This window comes from Eumetopias jubatus, unplaced genomic scaffold (assembly GCF_037043125.1).
Source record: "Eumetopias jubatus isolate StellerSeaLion01/CBP00866 unplaced genomic scaffold, mEumJub1_p1.0 scaffold_9, whole genome shotgun sequence".
NCBI classification, from domain to species: Eukaryota; Metazoa; Chordata; class Mammalia; order Carnivora; family Otariidae; genus Eumetopias; species Eumetopias jubatus.
Genome location: NW_028274815.1, coordinates 53385860 through 53405558, shown reverse-complemented (window position 1 = coordinate 53405558; position 19699 = coordinate 53385860). Strand labels below are relative to the sequence as shown.

General features: G+C 39.0%; 1 protein-coding gene and 1 pseudogene across 1 annotated transcript in view; both read right to left on the bottom strand.

Moving 5' to 3' along the window:
- Nucleotides 1-19699, bottom strand: part of GFPT1 (glutamine--fructose-6-phosphate transaminase 1) — a 56936-nt gene that overhangs the window by 32828 nt on the left and 4409 nt on the right. Inside the window, exons 2-5 of the mRNA XM_028116292.2 lie at nucleotides 10570-10677; nucleotides 7908-8015; nucleotides 2295-2420; nucleotides 844-902 (exon numbers count right to left, since the gene is read on the bottom strand). Coding sequence (XP_027972093.1) covers nucleotides 844-902; nucleotides 2295-2420; nucleotides 7908-8015; nucleotides 10570-10677 — 401 coding nt within the window. The remainder of the gene's footprint in view (nucleotides 1-843; nucleotides 903-2294; nucleotides 2421-7907; nucleotides 8016-10569; nucleotides 10678-19699) is intronic.
- Nucleotides 14529-14951, bottom strand: LOC114218929 (cytochrome c oxidase subunit 6A1, mitochondrial pseudogene; annotated as a pseudogene).

Below are 19699 nucleotides of genomic sequence, written 5' to 3'. Positions count from 1 at the left end.
CGGCTGTAGAGATTACTTAAAAATAGAATCTTTAGGGGTGCCTGGGTGGCTCAGTTGGTTAAGTAGACTGCCTTCAGCTCAGGTCATGATCCTGGAGTCCCGGGATCGAGTCCCACATCGGGCTCCCTGCTCAGCGGGGAGTCTGCTTCTCCCTCCCCTCCCTCTCCCTCTTCCCTCTCGTGCTCTCTCTCTCTCATTCTCTCTCTCAAATAAATAAAAATAAAATCTTTAAAAAATAAATAAAAATAAAAAATAAAAATAGAATCTTTAAAAAATTTAATTAAAAAATAAAAATAAATTTAAACCGATTAAAATGAAATAAAATTTCAAATTTAGTTCCTCAGTCATAGCAGATCAATAACCACACATGAGTGTTGGCTACTATATTGGACAGCATGGATACAGGCTTCCAGTGCTGCAGAAATTTCAAATGGACAGCCCCAAGAGGCACTCATAAAGGTCATCACTATGACTATTACTATATAGTACATGGTTATTTAGGGCAGAGAAACTTCATTTAATCTGTCCTAATTCTTCTTATATATCCCAGAATCTTTTAAAAATGATAAACAAGGTCTCTCACAATGCAAAAGACGTCCTCTCCACCCCAAATTCCAATTTTATTCGAGTTTTGGGGTCATTTATAATAAAACCAATAATTATTTCCTATTCATGTAAGAAACAAAACTATTTCACTGTCAACAAAGACAAGTCCAGTAAACCACATACCCTTGTAACCATTATTTGATCATACCTAGATGGTGCTGCACATTTCAACAAACCACTTCACTGCTTTCATTAGAACTTTCTCAAAGCCTGTGTCTTTTTGGTCACTTTACTTACCAAAAACTTTTTCAAGTCTTTGTAGTTGGTGATAATGCCATTGTGAATAACAATAAATTCTAAAAGAGATAAAAATTATTGATGACAAAAAATTATAGGTCTGGTAAACATTATAAATAGCCAGTACTGTCAGATTTTTCTCAAGTCAAAAAATTTGTCACATGTTATAATTCCAAGTATAATCAAGTATCTTCTACTTTTCACTATCAGATTATCCTTGGGTAGATCAGTAGCATTAGTTACGTGGTTTAGTGGAAGCACACATTGCTGGGGACGTGGACATAGAGGGGAAATATAATAAACTGGAGTCTAGAGACATCAACTTCATTTGTGGCTAAACTACTAAACCCAATGTCACTACATGAAAGGGGCAAATTTCCTGGGCCTGTTTCTTCATTTGCAAAACAAGAAGGCTGAATTATATAACTATTACTCTCACTTCTTTGTTCATTCATTTTTATGCATAAAAATATCCTAAGTTTAAAGTAAAAGACTTTCAAACTAAAACAACTATCTGATTTACATTAAATGAGTTTAAGAACTGAAGTTAAAGAATAAGAAAAACCAGTTATTCAGATTTATAGTGAAATTTACTTAGGTGAGGTCCAGACAATTCTTAACATGTCAGATAAACTGATGTTAAAACAGTATTCCAAAATCAAATACATATGTAGCGGGATAATTTTCATCTTTTCTGATTAAATAACTGAAAAATATAAATGCAATATTTTAAATCCATGAGTTTATAATAATAAAAGAAACTCGTTCATCTTAGAACATTAGAACCATTTCATTTTTGAAAAATGGTAAATGAAGTGGAAAAAAAAATCAAACATTTATCCTGCCTTTCCTGTACATAATCTTTAAGTCTAGGTAACTAAGCAGTTAGATATGGAGAAGTTTCTCTTTATAGAAGTATGTGAGATAAGTGAAAAAGGAATGAGAGTATTTGACTATCACCATTTTACAAACCCCTAAAGAAATAATTAATGTTGGCAATGATCATCTATGGCCACTAATAATACAAAAAGAAAAATGCCCAAACATCATATACCTCCAGATGTAAATCAATACCATACCAATCTATAGTAAAGAGAAGAGAGAGAGAAACATGGTAATGATACCATGGGATGCATACAATTAGCAAGATCTAGACTGTAGGAAAATCTACAGGACAAACACCACAGTAATCTGCAAGGAAAAAGGAGACAAAGGGAGAGCTTCCAAAATAATCTGGGTGGAGGGGTATAGAGAAATATAACGGACTACGTATTAACAAATGTTAAAGGTGGGTGACAGACACATCTGGTTCTACATACTCTCTACTTGTGAATATGTCTGAAATTTTCCAGATTAAAAAAATTAAAATAACAAAAGCATAAGAGCCTTCATTCTTCTCCCATTACTGACCCCTCTACAATCATTCCAAAGCATGTAGAATGTGTCCATACCATTATTTTTATCAGAGCGCTGGGGATGGCTATTGACAGGATTGGGTTCTCCATGTGTTGCCCAACGGGTATGTGCTATTCCAAGGTGTACATCAAATTCTATATCCAAGTCCATATCCTGTTGTTCTGAAGAATATGAAAAATTCCATTATTAAATCATGCTGTAGAGATAATGCTAGAAGGTATATTTAAATATAATTATTACAGTGCTGCTCACCTGGAATATACAATTATTGAAACTGAAGATCAGCCATATTCAAAATAGTAATTAAAAGATTCAGGAGTTAATGCAGCTCAAATATTTAGGGCAAATGAATCCAATAACACCCAGGGAGATAAAGCAAATGTGACAAAGTACTAACAACTGGTAAAACTAGATTAAGTATATGGGTGATTAATGCACTATTCTTTCCACTTTTCTGAAGACTTGATAATTTTCAAACTGAAGGATTATGGACAAAAAAAGTTAATGTGATTTTTTCAAATCTATATTTAATCTCTGCCTTGAAAAAAAATCAGTACTGCTTTAACTAAACATGTAAAAATAAACTCACATTCTCAGTGCCATACAACTTTATGACTGCAATTTCTTTGGTCCTCAGTGAATGTAAACATATCTCACAATATAAACTGCAATTATGGAGAGCTTCTAAAATCAAAGAATAGTCTTTGAGAATAGAACACCATGAAAGTATGGGGTTATATAAAGAATGTTCCTTTATCTTGAAAAGCAGCTATTCTGATTCCTTTTCCCTATAAGCTATCTCTTCCTGCTTTTTCCAAAGGAAAAAAAAAGGCAGTTCTAGTATTTACTAGTAATGCCCCCCTTCTGATTTCCTAAATATAAAATTCATTTGGCAAAGAAACCAAATAACCAAGCCTATGAGAATTAGGCCTAAATTAAGAAGAGCAAACTGCTCAGAAGTCTCAAATAGGAAAGTCCCTGTGTTTTATTTTAGCACAGTCTTTATGGTTTTTATATTGGCTAATCAGACATCATTCTAACACACAAATGTGATCAAAACACAATGCTTAAAATCCTTGAACAGATGCCCATTGCTTAAAAAGTGGTTTGCATTCCTAGCTACCCATATGAATCATCTTAATCCTGCTCACAGGGATTTATAAAAAGATCCTCAAATTCTCACATAGAGCCAGAGAGCCATTTTCTCACAAGATAAAGTCCCAGTGCCTTTCTGTGGGTACGAGGCCCTCCACCATCTGGCCCCAGCTGCCTTTACATTCTCATTCCCCCACCTCGCCCATCACCCCTCAAAGCCCTCAACACACCTTTTGCAAATAACACCCACCATTTACTGAGAACTTACCTGATGCTAGGACTTAAGACTTCTCATTGCCCTATCCCTAACAGTATGACCCGAGCAACCATCAACTAAACTACTTCAACAGAATCCTGACCGGTCTCCCAACGTCCAACCTTCCTTCTGTACAATCTAGTCTTTGCACACTAACCAAATGATCCCATTAAATCATGTCAATCCCCTAATGCAAAATCTTCCCAATGGCTTCACATGGCACATGAAGTAAAATCCATCTTTCTGAAGACCCTACATGACCTCGTCCTCAGTCACCTCTCCAGCTCATCTCCTGCACTCTCCCTCTCACTTACTGTGCTCTAGCCCACAGACTTTCAGCTATAAACAGGCCATGCCCACTAGAGTCTTTGCACTTGGGTGTTCCTCTGCCTAAAATTTCCCCCTTCAGACAATAATGCATTCTCTACTTACATGTCACCTCTACTACACTTTCTCTTCATAGCACTAATCACTACCTAACGTTATATATTTGTTTGTTGTCTGGCCCTCTCACTAGACAGTAAGCTCCATCAGGCCAGAGAGTTTGCCTATTTTGTTCTCTATTGTGTCACCAGGGCCTGGCACAATGGCTGGAACAGAGTAAGTATTTAAGAAATAATCATTTTGTTACTGAATCTTTACAATGCTCTGTTAGGTACTCTTATCCCCATTTTATAGATAAAGAAACTGAGGCTCTAAGAGGTCAGAGAACCTGCCCTAGGCCCAATAGGAAGCAGAGATAGGATGTGACCCCAAGTCCAGCGGACTCCAGAGCCAGAAATTAAAACCACAATGGTATACTCTGCTGTACTATTGTGACATTTGACATGTGTCAACCTGGCTTCTACCAGGATTTAAGTTCTACAAAAGCAGCAGCTTGCCTTATTATCTTTGAATCCCAAGCAATAAGCTATATAGCGCAGTTACTCAAATTTTTTGTTGGATGGCTCAATCAACCAACAGATAAAATCATCAGTGTATTCTTTCCTGGCTTAACTGTGTCCTGAATAACTAAGGTGACCTGATAAATAACCTCCAGAAAAGTAAAGTATTACTGTTTATCACAACAGGCTAATGAAAGCAATGAAAACATCTGATTACTTTGTTATTAGGCTAATTATAATCAAGGCACCCACCCCCCACCCCCACCCCATGGCCATGCTGGCAAGCAACGCTGAAGAAAGTAACAAGAGTCTACAGACTGAATCCAATTCAAATTCACAGTAATTATCGTACCTATTTCACTGTTGCCAAAATTACCTAAAGCCTAGTAAGAAAAAATCATTACGATGATAATAAGCATATTTTTAAGAAATATTTCATGTTTTATAGATTTATCATGACTCCCAGTCCTTGACCCTTCCTATTCACTGTTACCCCTGTTCTAAAGCCCTCTGTTGAGCCTTAACTTTAGATAACTTCCACACCCAGTCCTCTCTTCTCCCCACCCACAAACTGCCAAAGAACACTGAAGAGAGTTAGAAAATTCTATAAATTGAGTCCATTTCAAGTTTATGGTAATCACTAAACTTATTTTACTGTTGCCACACAGGAGCATGTCCCCATGTTCCTTATTCATTATGCCAAAAGCTCACTCAATTCTCCCAACAGCTCATGACATCTCTCTCCTTAAGCCTCAATCCTACCTGGACAGTACCTCAATATCCCCTTTACTGAGCTTTTTCCCTTCACCTCATATAACTGCTGCACTTCGCTTTTCTTTTACCTTTGACTGCTATAAAGGCTAACTTCCTACCTGTGCCTTGACCCTTCTGAGCTGTGATGCCTCTGTAATTTGCTTATTTGCATCTTCTGTCTTTCCCCCCACATGCACCCCTATATCCGCGTGCCTTTTCTCAGATGTCATCCTTCTTTAAAAAAAAAAAAAAATAATTCAAACATATTTAAATGTGTAGGCAATAATAAAACACTCAAATACCTACATCCAGAGGTAACAATGTTAACGTATAGCCACTCATGCTTTAAATCTTATGATATAAAATATTTTAAAAATCTTAAAATTTTTGTTACAAATAGCAGCCTTCCTTTGTCCCCAAACTTCACTGCGTTTACTGCCGACACCATCTAATGACAGCACCTCTTCCTCTGGACAGTACTTACTCCTGTGTTTCCATCTCCTCATCTGCAAAATGAGGACAATACCCCCACTTCATGGGTTATACTGAGGACTAGTAAGACACTTAGTAGAGTGCCTAGGACACAGAAAGCAACAATAAATGTTAGCTATTACTATCTAAGTCAGAAGTTACCAATAACCAATCTAATGGCCTTTCCTTTGATGACTTCCTTCAAAGGAAGTCTTAACAGGTCAAACACTGAAACTTACTAGGAGTGATAAAGTGAACACCACAAACATCCATATACCCACACCCAGAGTTAACAAATGTGAACATCTAACCATTTTGTGCTTTAGATTCTAAGATCTAAAATAAAAGGAGGCAGTTGATGCCTCCCCTATGCCCTGGCCTCATCCCATTCCTCCCCAAGGGATTCTCGAGTTGGAGAGCTTGCCCACCTGTGCCTTTAAACATCTAATACACTAACATGCATTCACAAATACTAGTATTCTTTTGTGTTTCTTAATCTCCCTTCTCTTACTGGTAGACATTTAGGCTGTTTCTACATTTTGCTGTAACGAATCTTGTTGTCATGTCTCCTTGTCCATAGCTTCTTTCAAGTAGATGCCCAAGAATGGAAGCGGTGGGTCACAGGGTATAGGCACCTCGCATTTAGACACTGCCAGCTTCCTCTTCAAAGTGATTTATCACAAATTCACCAGTAATGTCTGCAAGTTCCCATTTCTTGACTCCCTTCCTGACTTTCCTTCAGGAGGAGGCATATTTCAATATGTTGATATGCAAAGATGGTGATTCTGGTTACAGTCTGTCTTCTAGCCTCCCACACTCATCTACCAACAATGCAGAGTAAAAGGACTACCCACCATGCTACCAAAGTTGGCTTCCCTATTCTTACCTTTGCCTGCGCTATTCTACTCAGGAGGTCCTCCCTTCTCACCTTGACTGCCCAAATGGAATCAGCAGCCATTCCTTCTGTATACCAAGTCTCTCCAACCCCAACCCCAAGCAGGAACTAGCTCTCCCCTGAATCCTTAAGCAACTTGTTTATTCTCATCTAGGGAAACTACTATAATCAGCCTGGTATACAGGATGCAGTACACACAGTAAGTCGAATATTTATACTACAGTTTTTGAGGTATAGTTATTTGGGTGCCTGCCTCATCCCTAAACTAATCTTACCCATGATCCATGCAAAATAAGTATTGATCAAGTATGTTCAGCAAGTACTACAAAGCTAAACATTCGGCTTATGTGGGGGAAAAAAAAAGTGACTGAGTCCATCATTTTTCTCTTCTACCTGCACTCCTTTACCATGATTACAGTGGCATCCATTTGAGCAGGTACATAAAAACAACTGTTTCCTGGGTTTTGTGGAAGGTTTTTTTTTTTTTTTTTTAAGAGAGAGAGAGAGAGCGGGGTAGGGGCAGAGGGAGAGAAAGAATCTTAAGCAGTTTCCACATCCAGCACGGAGCCTGATGCAGGGCTCGATCTCATGACCCTAAGATCACGACCTGAGCCGAAACCAAGAAATCAGACACTTAACTGACTGAGCCACCCAGGCGCCCCTGTGGAAAATTTGTTTTAAATGTTTTTTTTTTCCCAGTCAATTTACTTCAAAGCTTTTGTTTTTAAGTTTCCTGTGACAAATTAAAATGTATAAGCATAATGTTATGAACTAAATACTGAAAAGTATATCCTCTTTAATGAAGCATGTATCTCTGGACAACTACTTCATGCCAGGGAAGAAAATCCTGAAGGAAAAATACGACACTTACCTGATTATATCAGATCTACTAAAAACAGTCATCTAGACTGACTATATGTCCAAAGGACATATAGTTTACTCCAAAGTGAAGGCAACCAAGTGAAGACACTAGAATAAGGGCACCACTAAAAATACCTTTTGTCCTATGAAAGGTCCTTCCTCAGGAATGGTGTTTACTTCATTTTAGGATACTGAGCTTGCTATGAACACAATGTACCTATTTTCCTTCCCTAGTTAATATGGTCATTTCTGAAACTAAGGTACATTGTACACTAGTAGAGACAATAACAAAACTATCTTTCTTCCCTCCCCTCAACTTTAAATACCACTATACTTAAAATGGACCCCAAAATATGGGAAGAGAATTTGGTAGGGAAGGGAGAAGGAAGCAAAGGGAGGGGAGGGGGGACAAAATTCAAACTAAGTACATTACTATGAACTTCTTCATCCAGTGCCTTGACTTTCCCTTTCTTCTTAATGAGCTGTATCTTGCAGGCATTGGCTTCCCAATCCTTGTCATTGCCTCCATCAACTCCCACACCTAAATCATCCAGAGGCAGAAAAGCAAGATTTAGAAACTTAGATTATCATCGTGAGGCAAAATTTGTAATTAAAAATTATTTTTTCATCTAATTCATTTGTTCATCAATTCACATTTACTGACATTATATGTCAAGAAACACGAAAGCTGCTAGAAACAAAAATGAAAATAACTCCATTGTTTCCCTCAAATTTCTAACAGTCTATTCAGAAGACAGGGAAAAAATAATTACAATACAGTGTGGGTTTGAGTTATAATAAAAGTGCTACAGGTTTAAAAAAAAAAAACAAGTCCTACAAGTTGGGTGGCAACTGGAGCACAATGGCGAAACACAGAAGGTCAGCACCCACTTCAGAAGGGGAAGAAGGAAGGAACATCAGGAAACAATTCTCAAAATTCTACTTAAGTTCCTAAAAAATTTGAAAAAGTGACCTGAAGGTACTGGAAAAGCACTGAGTAGTTTCAAATCAAGAAATCACATGGCAAAAATGTTTCGAAAACTCTCTTTGGAAAGAGAGTACAGACTGAAGGGGAGAAAGAGAAGAAACCAGCTATCAGAAGATCTAGCTAGGGGCGCCTGGGTGGCTCAGTTGTGTAAGCGTCTGCCTTCGGCTCAGCTCATGATCCCAGAGTTCTGGGATCAAGCCTCACATCGGGCTCCCTGCTCAGCAGGAAGCCTGCTTCTCCCTCTCCCACTCCCCCTGGCTTGTGTTCCCTCTCTCGCTGTGTCTCTGTCAAATAAATAAAATCTTAAAAAAAAAGATCTAGCTATAGGGGCACCTGGGTGGCTCAGTCATTAAGCGTCCACCTTCAGCTCAGGTCATGATCCCAGGGTCCTGGGATCGAGTCCCGCATCAGGATCCCTGCTCCACTGGAAGCCTGCTTCTCCCTCTCCCACTCCCCCTGCTTGTATTCCTACTCTCGCTATCTCTCTCTGTCAAATAAATAAATAAAATCTTTAAAAAAAAAAAAAGATCTAGCTATAGCCAAGCAAAAATGAGGAGGCCGTGAACCAAACGGTGGTGATGAAGACAAAGATTAGTGATACGGAGGGTAGAACTGTCTGGATGCAATGTGAGAATCCAGCCTGAGTCCGGGATACCTCCTAGGCTCACTTGTTGAATGATTGCTGAATAAAGGAACACAAAAAGTACAGAATGGGGAGTGTATTCAGTTCAGTTCTGGATGTGCAAAGTTTACAGTATCATGGTTTCTCCAGGAAGAAATTTCTAAGGGGCAGTTGGAAATAAAGGTCTGTGGCTTGGGAAATTCAGGTGCGTTATAAGTCACCGACATATAGGAGGCTGATGAAATCAGAGCTCACCCATGAAGATACAAAGTAAGAAAAATGGGCCTAGGAAACAATCTTGAAAAAACATTAATATTTAAGCAAAAAGTGGAAGAAAAGGAACCCTCAAAGCAGACAGAAAAGAATCAGCATGTTAGGAAGAGAATATATGTTGTCAGAGAGGCTAAGGAAGGAGAGAATTTTAAGAACAAACAAGCTGAAGAGTTCACTTTCCATTAACCGAGGAAAGTCATAGAAAATAAATGCCTATTAACATTGGCCATATCAAGAATAAAGACTTAACAGAGCAAGCCTGACACCACTTTCCTTAGAAAGGTCTGCTTGCAAAGTTGGCCCCTGGTTGGCGTCTGGGAACTTGGATTTCAGGACGGTTACCTAACTGATTAAGAATGGCTTACTGCACCTAACTGTGCAAACAATGTGGCTTATGCTGAACATCTGCTTCCATTCTGGGAGTCTAGAATTTTGGTATGCATTAGGCAGAGGGTGTCTATGTGACCGGCCTCCAATAAAAGCGTGGGCACTAAGTGACTAATGAGCTTCTCTGATATACATTTCACACACACTGTCACAACTGGCTGGGGAATTAAGCATACACTGTGTCACTCCACTAGGAGAGAACTCTCAGAAGCTTGTGCCTCATTATCCTCCAGACTTCACCCCATGCACCTTTTCCCTTTGCTGATTTTGCTTTGTATTCTTTTATTGTAATAAAGCATAGCTATGAGTTCCACTATATGCTCAGTCATCCTCGGGAGTCACCAGAACCAAGGGCGGTCGCGGAGACCCCTGACACAGTTAAGGAGCCAGAGTAGAACACAAAGTTGACAAAAAGTTATTTTTATTTGCTTTGTCATTTATTTAAGGTAGAAGAATCTCAGGTTAAGTGTATATGCCAACATCAGGGAATCCATGGAAAAAAAGAAATTACAGGAAAGAAAAAAGACAATTTATAAAATAAGGCCTTCAAGAACTGTGTTCTACCATGAAAGTGCCCCAGGTGATTTATGTTTTTACAGTAACATTCTTAACAAAGGCAGATATCCTTAAGAAGTAGTAGAAATGGTAATACTATTGAAATTATATGTATAAACCCCTTAAACATGACAAAGGACAAAAATTCTTGTTTTTAGGTTTACTCAAAACAGATATTACTAAAGAATCTAGTCAACTAAAACAAACAAAAAACCTCTTTATTTAGATTCAAGAATCATGCAAAACTTATATTTTTTTAAAAGGAAATACCAGCAGAATCATATCCTCTGTACTCCAGTCTCTGAAGGCCTTTGATTAGGGTCTCCAAGATTTCTCGTCTTGTGCGAGGAACATGGTAGTTTAAGTAAGCAAATATACCTGCAAATGAACAAATATTTAATAAAAAATATGACTAATGAAGCAAAATTGACATAATTATGACAAAATCCTAATTTGCATAATTATGTCTAAGATGTGCAGAAATATGAAGCTAGAGTCATCTTTAAAAAAGAAAAATTATCACTTCAAATTATTTAAAGGTGGTGAAACTTTTACAAAGGCGTATTTCTCCTTAGTATAAAAGACTGAAGCAAAATTGTCAAAATAAATGTTTAGTGTTTGCAAAGAAGCTTATAAGGCTAGTCACATATCTTCCATCACTGCCACTTTGTCAAGTAAAATTTAACTTTAAAAAATTAACCAATCAACAAATTTGTGGTTTATGTCTTATGTATTGAGCACTGTTTACAGGAAAACATTTTCTGAAATAAGTATTTTAAGCAACACATGGACCCTACAAAACTAGGCAGATGGAATAATTTTTCTTATTTCCAATGATTATGGTATCAGTAACATATAAGAATAAACATAAATAAATATTAATGATGTGAAAAATACAAACTAAATAACTTAATAATAGGGGAAAATGGACCAAAATATTTATATAATCCTCATAAGGGAAAATGGCATTTGTTGAATGAATCAGTTGTTCACCAGATACTACCAAAAGATAAACAACTATTATGATAAATGTTAACACCTACTAAGAATTCATAAAAAAGGAGCACTTATTTGGAAAAGCAAAACTAGAATAAAAGGACTAGTACTACAATGTGAATTGAACCAAAAAAGCAAACAGGCAGAACACAGGTAAAGGAAATCCACATTTTAAAAAACAGCAGCATGGGGTGCCTGGGTGGCTCAATTGTTAAGCATCTGCCTTCGGCTCAGATCATGATCCCAGGGTCCTGGGATCGAGCCCCACATTGGGCTCCCTGCTCAGTAGGGAGCCTGCTTCTCCCTCTCCTCCCTGCTCGTGCATGTGCACACTCGCTCTCTCTTTCTCTCATAAACAAATTCTTTAAAAAAAAAAAAAAACCATAATGTTAATATCCAACAAAAAGTCATCATGTGCATGATCACCATGATTGATACAGTACAGTTTTTTCAGATAAACTATCATGCTCTTCAAAAAAAAAAAAAAAGGAAATCCACATTTAACACTACAATCCAAAACAAAATGAAAACGTCTGAACTTTCCCAAAAAAGGCAGTATGAGACCAAACACTATAGAAATCCTGTATTTTGTGCATATATTTATTTTTATTTTTTAAGATTTTATTTATTTGAGAGAGCAAGCACACGAGTAAGTGGGGGGAGAATCGGGGAGAGAATCTTCAAGCCGACTCCCCACTGAGTGTGGAGCCCCACAAAGGGCTTGATCCCACAACCAATGAGATCACGACCTGAGCCAAAACCAAGGGTCAGTCGCTCAGCCAACTGAGCCACCCAGGTGGCCCCGTTCATTTTTTTTTTTTTAAAGCCTTACATTTGTAAAGATTTTTTTTTATCATGTGTTGTACAAGCACGTCACTTGCACAGCACCACAACCCTGCGTGAGGGTGGCAGTTCCTATTGACTGCTATGCCTTCATAAACTATCTGGAAAATGAACTCAACTAATAACCCGACTCTAAATGAAACTTCTGTGTGGTTCTACGTTCTCCCCCACCATGGGTCACTGGCAATTAATACGGATTAAATGAATTCACAGAAGATGAATCTTCTCCCAAAATAAGATCGTAATATAAATGATCTAATGAAACACTGATTCTCAACTAGTCTACTCTCTACCACAGTGATGAGCATCAGCTAAATAATCTGCTAAAGGAGGATACAATCAAGCTCATTTGAAAGTCATTAAACAATAAAACACATTACACTGCTAGGAGCTGTTTGCCATCTGAGGGGCTCTAGGAAATCCTGAAGAGGAAATCCAGAGTTGCCAAATCCCAATAATGCAGCACAAACCAGAAAACTCACTACTAAGTCATCTCTTTTTTTAAGAAATGTAATTCTGATGGTGAAAGTAATACATATAGAGAATAAAAGATTAAACATAAGTGAATAACAATTTTTAAAGTCAATGTAAATGCTGATATAAAACCAACTGTTCGTAAAACAAATCAGAGACTCAACATATTTTTTTATTTTTTTAAAGATTTTATTTATTTATTTGACAGAGAGAGAGACAGCGAGAGAGGGAACACAAGCAGGGGGAGTGGGAGAAGGAGAAGCAGGCTTCCCGCCAAGCAGGGAGCCCGATGCAGGGCTCGATCCCAGGACCCTGGGACCACAACTTGAGCCAAAGGCAGACACTCAATGACTGAGCCACGGAGGCGCCCCTCAACACGTTTTTTTAAAAGAAAATTCAGAGTAATGCAATATTAAATTCACGATATCCAATACATGGAACTCAGTAATAGCATTCACCTTTGATACTGTTTCTAACTTCAATCTCTGGTTTACACCGGCTTAGTGTGTTGCTCTTGAGATCCTGAGTATCATTTCATGGCGAAAGGGATCTTCTAAATACCCAACTCCAAACAAACTTCTAAAATGGTAACTATTTGAGAAACTAATAAAATTCACACTAAACATCTGTTAGCTGATAAAGTACTCTGGCACTGAAGAAATCCTGCGACTCTTTTAACTCATGTATGTCCTCAAACCTTCCACCATACCACTCTGCCTCAGCTCCCCCTCTGCAAAATGAATGGGTTTGACTGAGAGGTGGTAAAATAGGTTTCACAGCAAGTACCAAGTTATTAATTGGTAGTGGCTGTAGAAAACACTGATTTCAGTGGCCCCATTTCCTAAACAGGAAGGAAAGCCATGATTGATAAGCAACACGTATTACTAGGAAGTGCAAAGTGATAGCACAAGGGCGACATATTGCCTGACATTTGAGGACATCTACAGTCCTTGCCAGCTAGATGTTCTGTAGTTTCTGAAAATTCTTGTGATTGCTTTAGAACTATTCCAACTGAACTTGACATTTTTAAAATACCATACACACTACACTTCTGGGCCTCACTTCTTTGTTAAAACATTTACATGATTTTGTTCTGTGTACAGTGTATCTACCAAATTAAAATTGGAAACCTGGTGAAGAGCCTCATTATTTTCAGAGTACAGATGACCCTTGAACACAGGTTTGAACTGCACAGGTCCATTTATGTGTGAATTTTTCCATAAATACAGTACAGTGTTGTAAATGTATTTCTCTTCCTTATGATTTTCCTAATAACATCTTCTTTTCTCTAGCTTTTGTAAGAATACAGTATATAATACATGTAACACGCGAAACGTGTATTAATGTTTTCGGTTGAGCTTTGTTTACATTATTGGTGAGCTTTCCAGTCAACACATGGCTATGAGTAGTTAAGTTTTGGGGGAGTCAAAAGTTACACTCGGATTTTCCACTGCAGGGGGGGTGAGGGTACGCACCCCAAACCCCATGTTGTTCAAGGGTCAATTGTATTCTGTTAAGAATAAAAGCAAAGTAGGGCGCCTGGGTGGCTCAGTTGGTTAAGCGACTGCCTTCAGCTCAGGTCATGATCCTGGAGTCCCGGGATCGGGTCCCGCATCGGGCTCCCTGCTCGGCAGGGAGTCTGCTTCTCCCTCTGACCCTCTCCCCTCTCATGCTGTCTCTCTATCTCATTCTCTCTCTCAAATAAATAAATAAAATCTTTAAAAAAAAAAAAGAATAAAAGCAAAGTAACATATAAAATTTGAGGACATTTTTCTGCAAAAATGCATTTTTTATTTATTTATTTTTTTTTTTTTGACCAATCTAAGTTATTTATTTAAGCCATCTCCTGCCATAAGAAAAGGGATGGAAGATCAGTATACTGGTCATCATTTGATACAAGTAAGGAAGGTGAGCTTAAGGTCCCATAGACTTCTGGTCCGTGTGCAGAGTCATGGTCCAAACCAGTGCTGTGGTCCCCACTGGGTGGTGGTCCAGGTTCTCTCTATTCATCTTCATAGCCGGTTGGAAGTGGATTCACGTGAGAGTTATGGAATAGAGTATGATTACCATCTCCCCAGGGAAAGGGCTTGGACCTGATGCGGAGATGGGGGTAGGCGACAAACTCGGGTCTCTCGTGCTCTCCATGACGCGACTTCAGAAAGACATTCAGCATGCTCACACCCACGCCAGGGAGCGCTACGAAGTAGGTGAGAGCCTTCCACATGCGAGCTGAGCCCTCCTCGCCGTGGGCGCCACTCGACATGGAACGCCCCAGCTGTGCCCCGGACCGACCTAGCAGTCCAGACAGCCGAGACATAGACGCCGCCGCCATTTTCGACCTGGACCAAAAATGCATTTTTTTAAAAGGATTTTATTTATTTATTTGACAGAGACAGAGAGTGGCAGGCAGAGAGAGAGGGAGAAGCAGGCCTCCCGTGGAGCAGGGAGCCTGATGTAGGGCTCCATCCCAGGACCCTGGGATCATGACCTGAGCTGAAGGCAGACGCTTAACCAACTGAGCCACTCACGCGCCCCACAAAATTGCATTATTATCATACCTAAGAAGATAATGCTAACACCACCTGATACAATGTTCATATTTAAAATTTCCCTGGGGCACCTGGGTGGCTCAGTTAAGAGTCTGTCTTCAGCTCAGGTCATGATCCCGGGCTCGAGCCCCACGTTAGGCTCCCTGCTTCATGGGGGGCCTGCTTCTCCCTCTCCCTCTGCCCACCCCCCCGCCTGCTCACGCTTGTACTCGCTCACTCTCTCTCAATAAATACATGAAATCTTTAAAAAAATAAAATTTCCCTATTATAAAAAGTCTTTTACAGATGATTTGTTCATTCTAGGATATAATAAAGGATCATACCTCACATTTGATTGCTATGTCTCAAAAGTCTCTTTGAATCCAGAATGGTCTCTCCCCTACTGCCCGGTTTTCCCCAAGACACTGACTTACTGGCAAGCTGAGGCCAATTTTCTTGTTGAATGTCTCACCTTCTGGCTATGTCTAACTGTTTCCACACAGTATAGTCTAACCAATTCCTCTATTCCTTCTATTTCCTGTAGACTGGAAGATAGATCTAAAGACTTGATTGAGTTAAAGTATGGAAGCAAGAATTATTCACAATGTATGTATGCATTTTATATTGTCCATAGGTCCCTTATTAGTGATGTTAAGATTGTCACTAGTACAGATAATTAGATCATCTAGCCTATCATATTCTGAAAGCATCTTCAGAATACTTCTTCAGATATTGACAGCATTGATTTTAAGACATTCATATTCTTTCTTTTTGATCTATAAAATGGTGCATTTCCCAATCAGTGGCATCTTAGATTCAATAAAATACCATATATCATGTTCCAACTCAAAACCTGCCTTTTCCTTGAGAGGAAGCACTACTATTATCTATAATCATCACTGTCATTTTTTGGTTCACTCTTGGAACAAAGAAAAGAAGAGGAGGAACAGAGGAGGAAGTTGGAGCAACACTTCTCCCTATATAACCAGACAAGAATTGAAAGGAAGGACAACCTATGTAGAGAAGTTTTCTAAGAAAAAGTAACAGAGTTGGGTGAAGAAAAAACGGGGGGGGGGGGGGGGAGGAGATAAACCTAAATCATCCTTGCTTAGAGAAATGAGAGATAAAGAAGAGACTGAACCTGTCAATTTAACAGACCAGCCCCTTGCCAAGACTGTTGACCCGTGACCCCTAAATAGTACACCTAATAAGATTGGTGGATTATGTGTATTCATGGGGTAGCTGGGAAAATATAATGGCAAATAACCAGCCAATCAGGCATGCAGGGCATGTTCACAAGGGAGGCATTCATAACTCAAAATAGTGTTTATTAGAGTAGAAATCACTAGAATGAGCCCCATTTTAGGTCTTTGACTTGTCTTCTCAAACCTCCCATAAAACAGCTCTGCTTTAGGTTAACTGCTAAAAGCCTAAAAATCAACTCTCTGCAGCTCTTGGGTGAATTGCTCCAATACCACACACAGTAGCTGTATGGAATGCAGGAGATTTTCCACTCCTACATGACCACACGCTTCCAGGGTATAAGTTTTCTTATTAATGGAATATTCTTGAAGTAAATATCTCCCTAAATGATGCAGAAGTTTGCACCTACAGACATCATTCTTGGAAAACTGCAACTTAAATTCAACGACATGAAAGCAATAATAAGCACTTTTCCTAAAATATTCAAACATGACCTGGATCATAGACACACTTGGTTGAAAGGCCATTAAACCTTCCTGAAATGAAAACTGAATGCAACTTAGCTGACTAATTAATTAAAGATCATATGCCTGGTTGAATTTATGTCCTTGTAAATAAGAATACTTTCACATATTTTTCCTTTGACAACATCAATATTTTGAGACCTCAGACATAATAATTTATTAGTGATAAGTGTTCAAATTCATTCTGTAAATTTTAGTTTCTGAATCAAAATCCATCTGCAATGCCACTTAACTTTCATTTTTAAATTTTTCTTTTTTTTTTTTAAAGATTTTATTTATTTATTTGAGAGAGAGAGAATGAGAGATAAAGAGCACGAGAGGGAAGAGGGTCAGAGGGAGAAGCAGACTCCCTGCCAAGCAGGGAGCCCGATATGGGACTCGATCCCGGGACTCCAGGATCATGACCTGAGCCGAAGGCAGTCGCTTAACCAACTGAGCCACCCAGGCGCCCCATTTTTAAATTTTTCTTATAATGCAAGTTCTATTTCATTCACTATCATCTTTCAAGATTCAAATTACACAAATGCTATAGAATAAATTGTGAAAATCTGGAGCGCCTGGGTGGCTCAGTTGGTTAGGTGTCTGCCTGTGGCTCAGGTCATGATCCCAGAGTTCTGGATTGAGCCTGCTTCTCCCTCTCCCTCTCCCTTCTGCTCCCCCAGCTTGTGTGCTCTCTGTCAAATAAAATAAATCTTTTTTAAAAAATTGTGAAAATCTCCTTTTTCTCCCTCCCTACAAGGGAGATATCTACTGTTAACCCCACACAAACTGTCCCAATCCTTCAGCTATGAACCTATGTATATGTACAGTCCTTTAGTATACATAAAGCTAGATGAACATGGTTTTAGAGGGCACTTTTTTTTAACACATAAATGTGATGACTCTATATTGTTTTTTTTTAAATATATATTCTTTTTTTTTAAAGATTTTATTTATTTATTTGAGAGAAAGAATGAGAGAGAGAGAGAGAGCACATGAGAGAGGGGAGGGTCAGAGGGAGAAGCAGACTCCCTGCTGAGCAGGGAGCCCGATGTGGGACTCGATCCCGGGATTCCAGGATCATGACCTGAGCCGAAGGCAGTCGCTCAATCGACTGAGCCACCCAGGCACCCTATATTGTTTCTTTTACTTAAAATGTTGGATATCTTTTTATGTCAGTATATACACATCCACCCTATTCTATTTAACGGCTGTGTACTACTCCATAATAGATTTATTTTACCTAATCATTTCCCTCCTGTTGAGGTTTTTCTAACTCTTTGTAATTACAAACAATGCTGCAATTAAACGTATACACATCAAAACTTGATGCTTATCATAAAACATATTCAATACTATAATCATGGAGGCATATCCTACACACAAGTTTCCTTTTTAAAAAGAGGAAATATTGAAATTATGTTTTCTACAATCCTAAAAACACCAAGAAAAAATTATAACATTTGGAGTGACACAATGAAGAATTTCAATTATTACTGTTTTTTAATTATTTAAAATCTTTTCCCTCTTTATAAATGCTGGTTCAAGTGTGCCCTACTTTGTTGTAAATACACATTGCCACTGGAAGGAGCTCCGTAACACTTCTCTCTTGCACATTTAACACTCTGGAACTCAAAGCACTGTTCAAACCCTGACATCTCTAATTACACACTCCCTCACAGCCTACCTATGGCATCATCTTTCCTGAGAAAAAGCATGCACTTCCTGCTCACAAGCCTTCAAACACTCCATCTTTCCCACTTCCATCTAACCAATCTCATCAGACTACAACTTTTCAGCAACCTGACAAGTCAGCCCCTCTGGGCCCACCATGCTCTTACTCCTGAGTCCCTGAGCAGGCCTACATCAGAGTCCATCCACTTTAAGTCCATCCATCCACTTCAGGCCCACTTTTGTATGGGCCCTCCCAACAGCTGGCCAATCCTGTTAATTCACTGCTTGTCCAACTTTCAAACTTCCCCAGATATTATTCTAAAACTAGAATCTAGACTACTCCATTTCTCTCTTCCCAGATTCTCAATTTCTGGTAGATTCTCACAGAATTGAAGCTTTCATCTTCATCTTAACAGTATATACCCTCCTACCCTTCCTACATGGTTCCAACATGCCAGAGGCTGTTCACCCTGGAGACATGCTGTGGATACAGATACAGCCTGGTGAGAGATCCACAACCCTCTCCCCTGGATTTCCAAGGGCCAACAAGAGCTCACCAGACACCTCTGGAACACCTAAGGCACAGGCCCCTTCCTCTGGGCAAACCCACTCCAGGGTGCCTTATCCTTCCCCATGAGCTCGAAATAGAGAAATATATCTCACACACTATTCCTTGAAGCCAGTCTCTCCTACCTTTAACTCTTGATAAGCGACTCCTCAACTTTCTAAAAACAGAACCTTTTTTTTTTTTAAAGATTTTATTTATTTATTCATGAGACAGAGGGAGAGAGGGAGAGAGAGAGAGAGAAGCAGAGGGAGAAGCAGGCTCCCAAGCGATGCAGGATTCGATCCCAGGACCCTGGGACCACGACCCGAGCCGAAGGCAGACGCTTAACCATCTGAGCCACCCAGGCGCCCTATATTACATCAAAATATTTTGAGGATCCTACACAATAGTGGGTTGAATATTTTATTATCCAATGATCTAGAACTTCTGTACAACTTTACAGACAATGCTTAGAGTATGAATCAATCTGTGAAAACCAATAATAACTTCACAGCTTATAGGTCAAGAACCACAGCTCTAGAACTCAACTTTTCAACTCTATCAGGGTACCTCAGTTCCACAATACTCCCTCCTCTGCTGGTATGCATGCCCTCCTCAACACAAACTCAGGT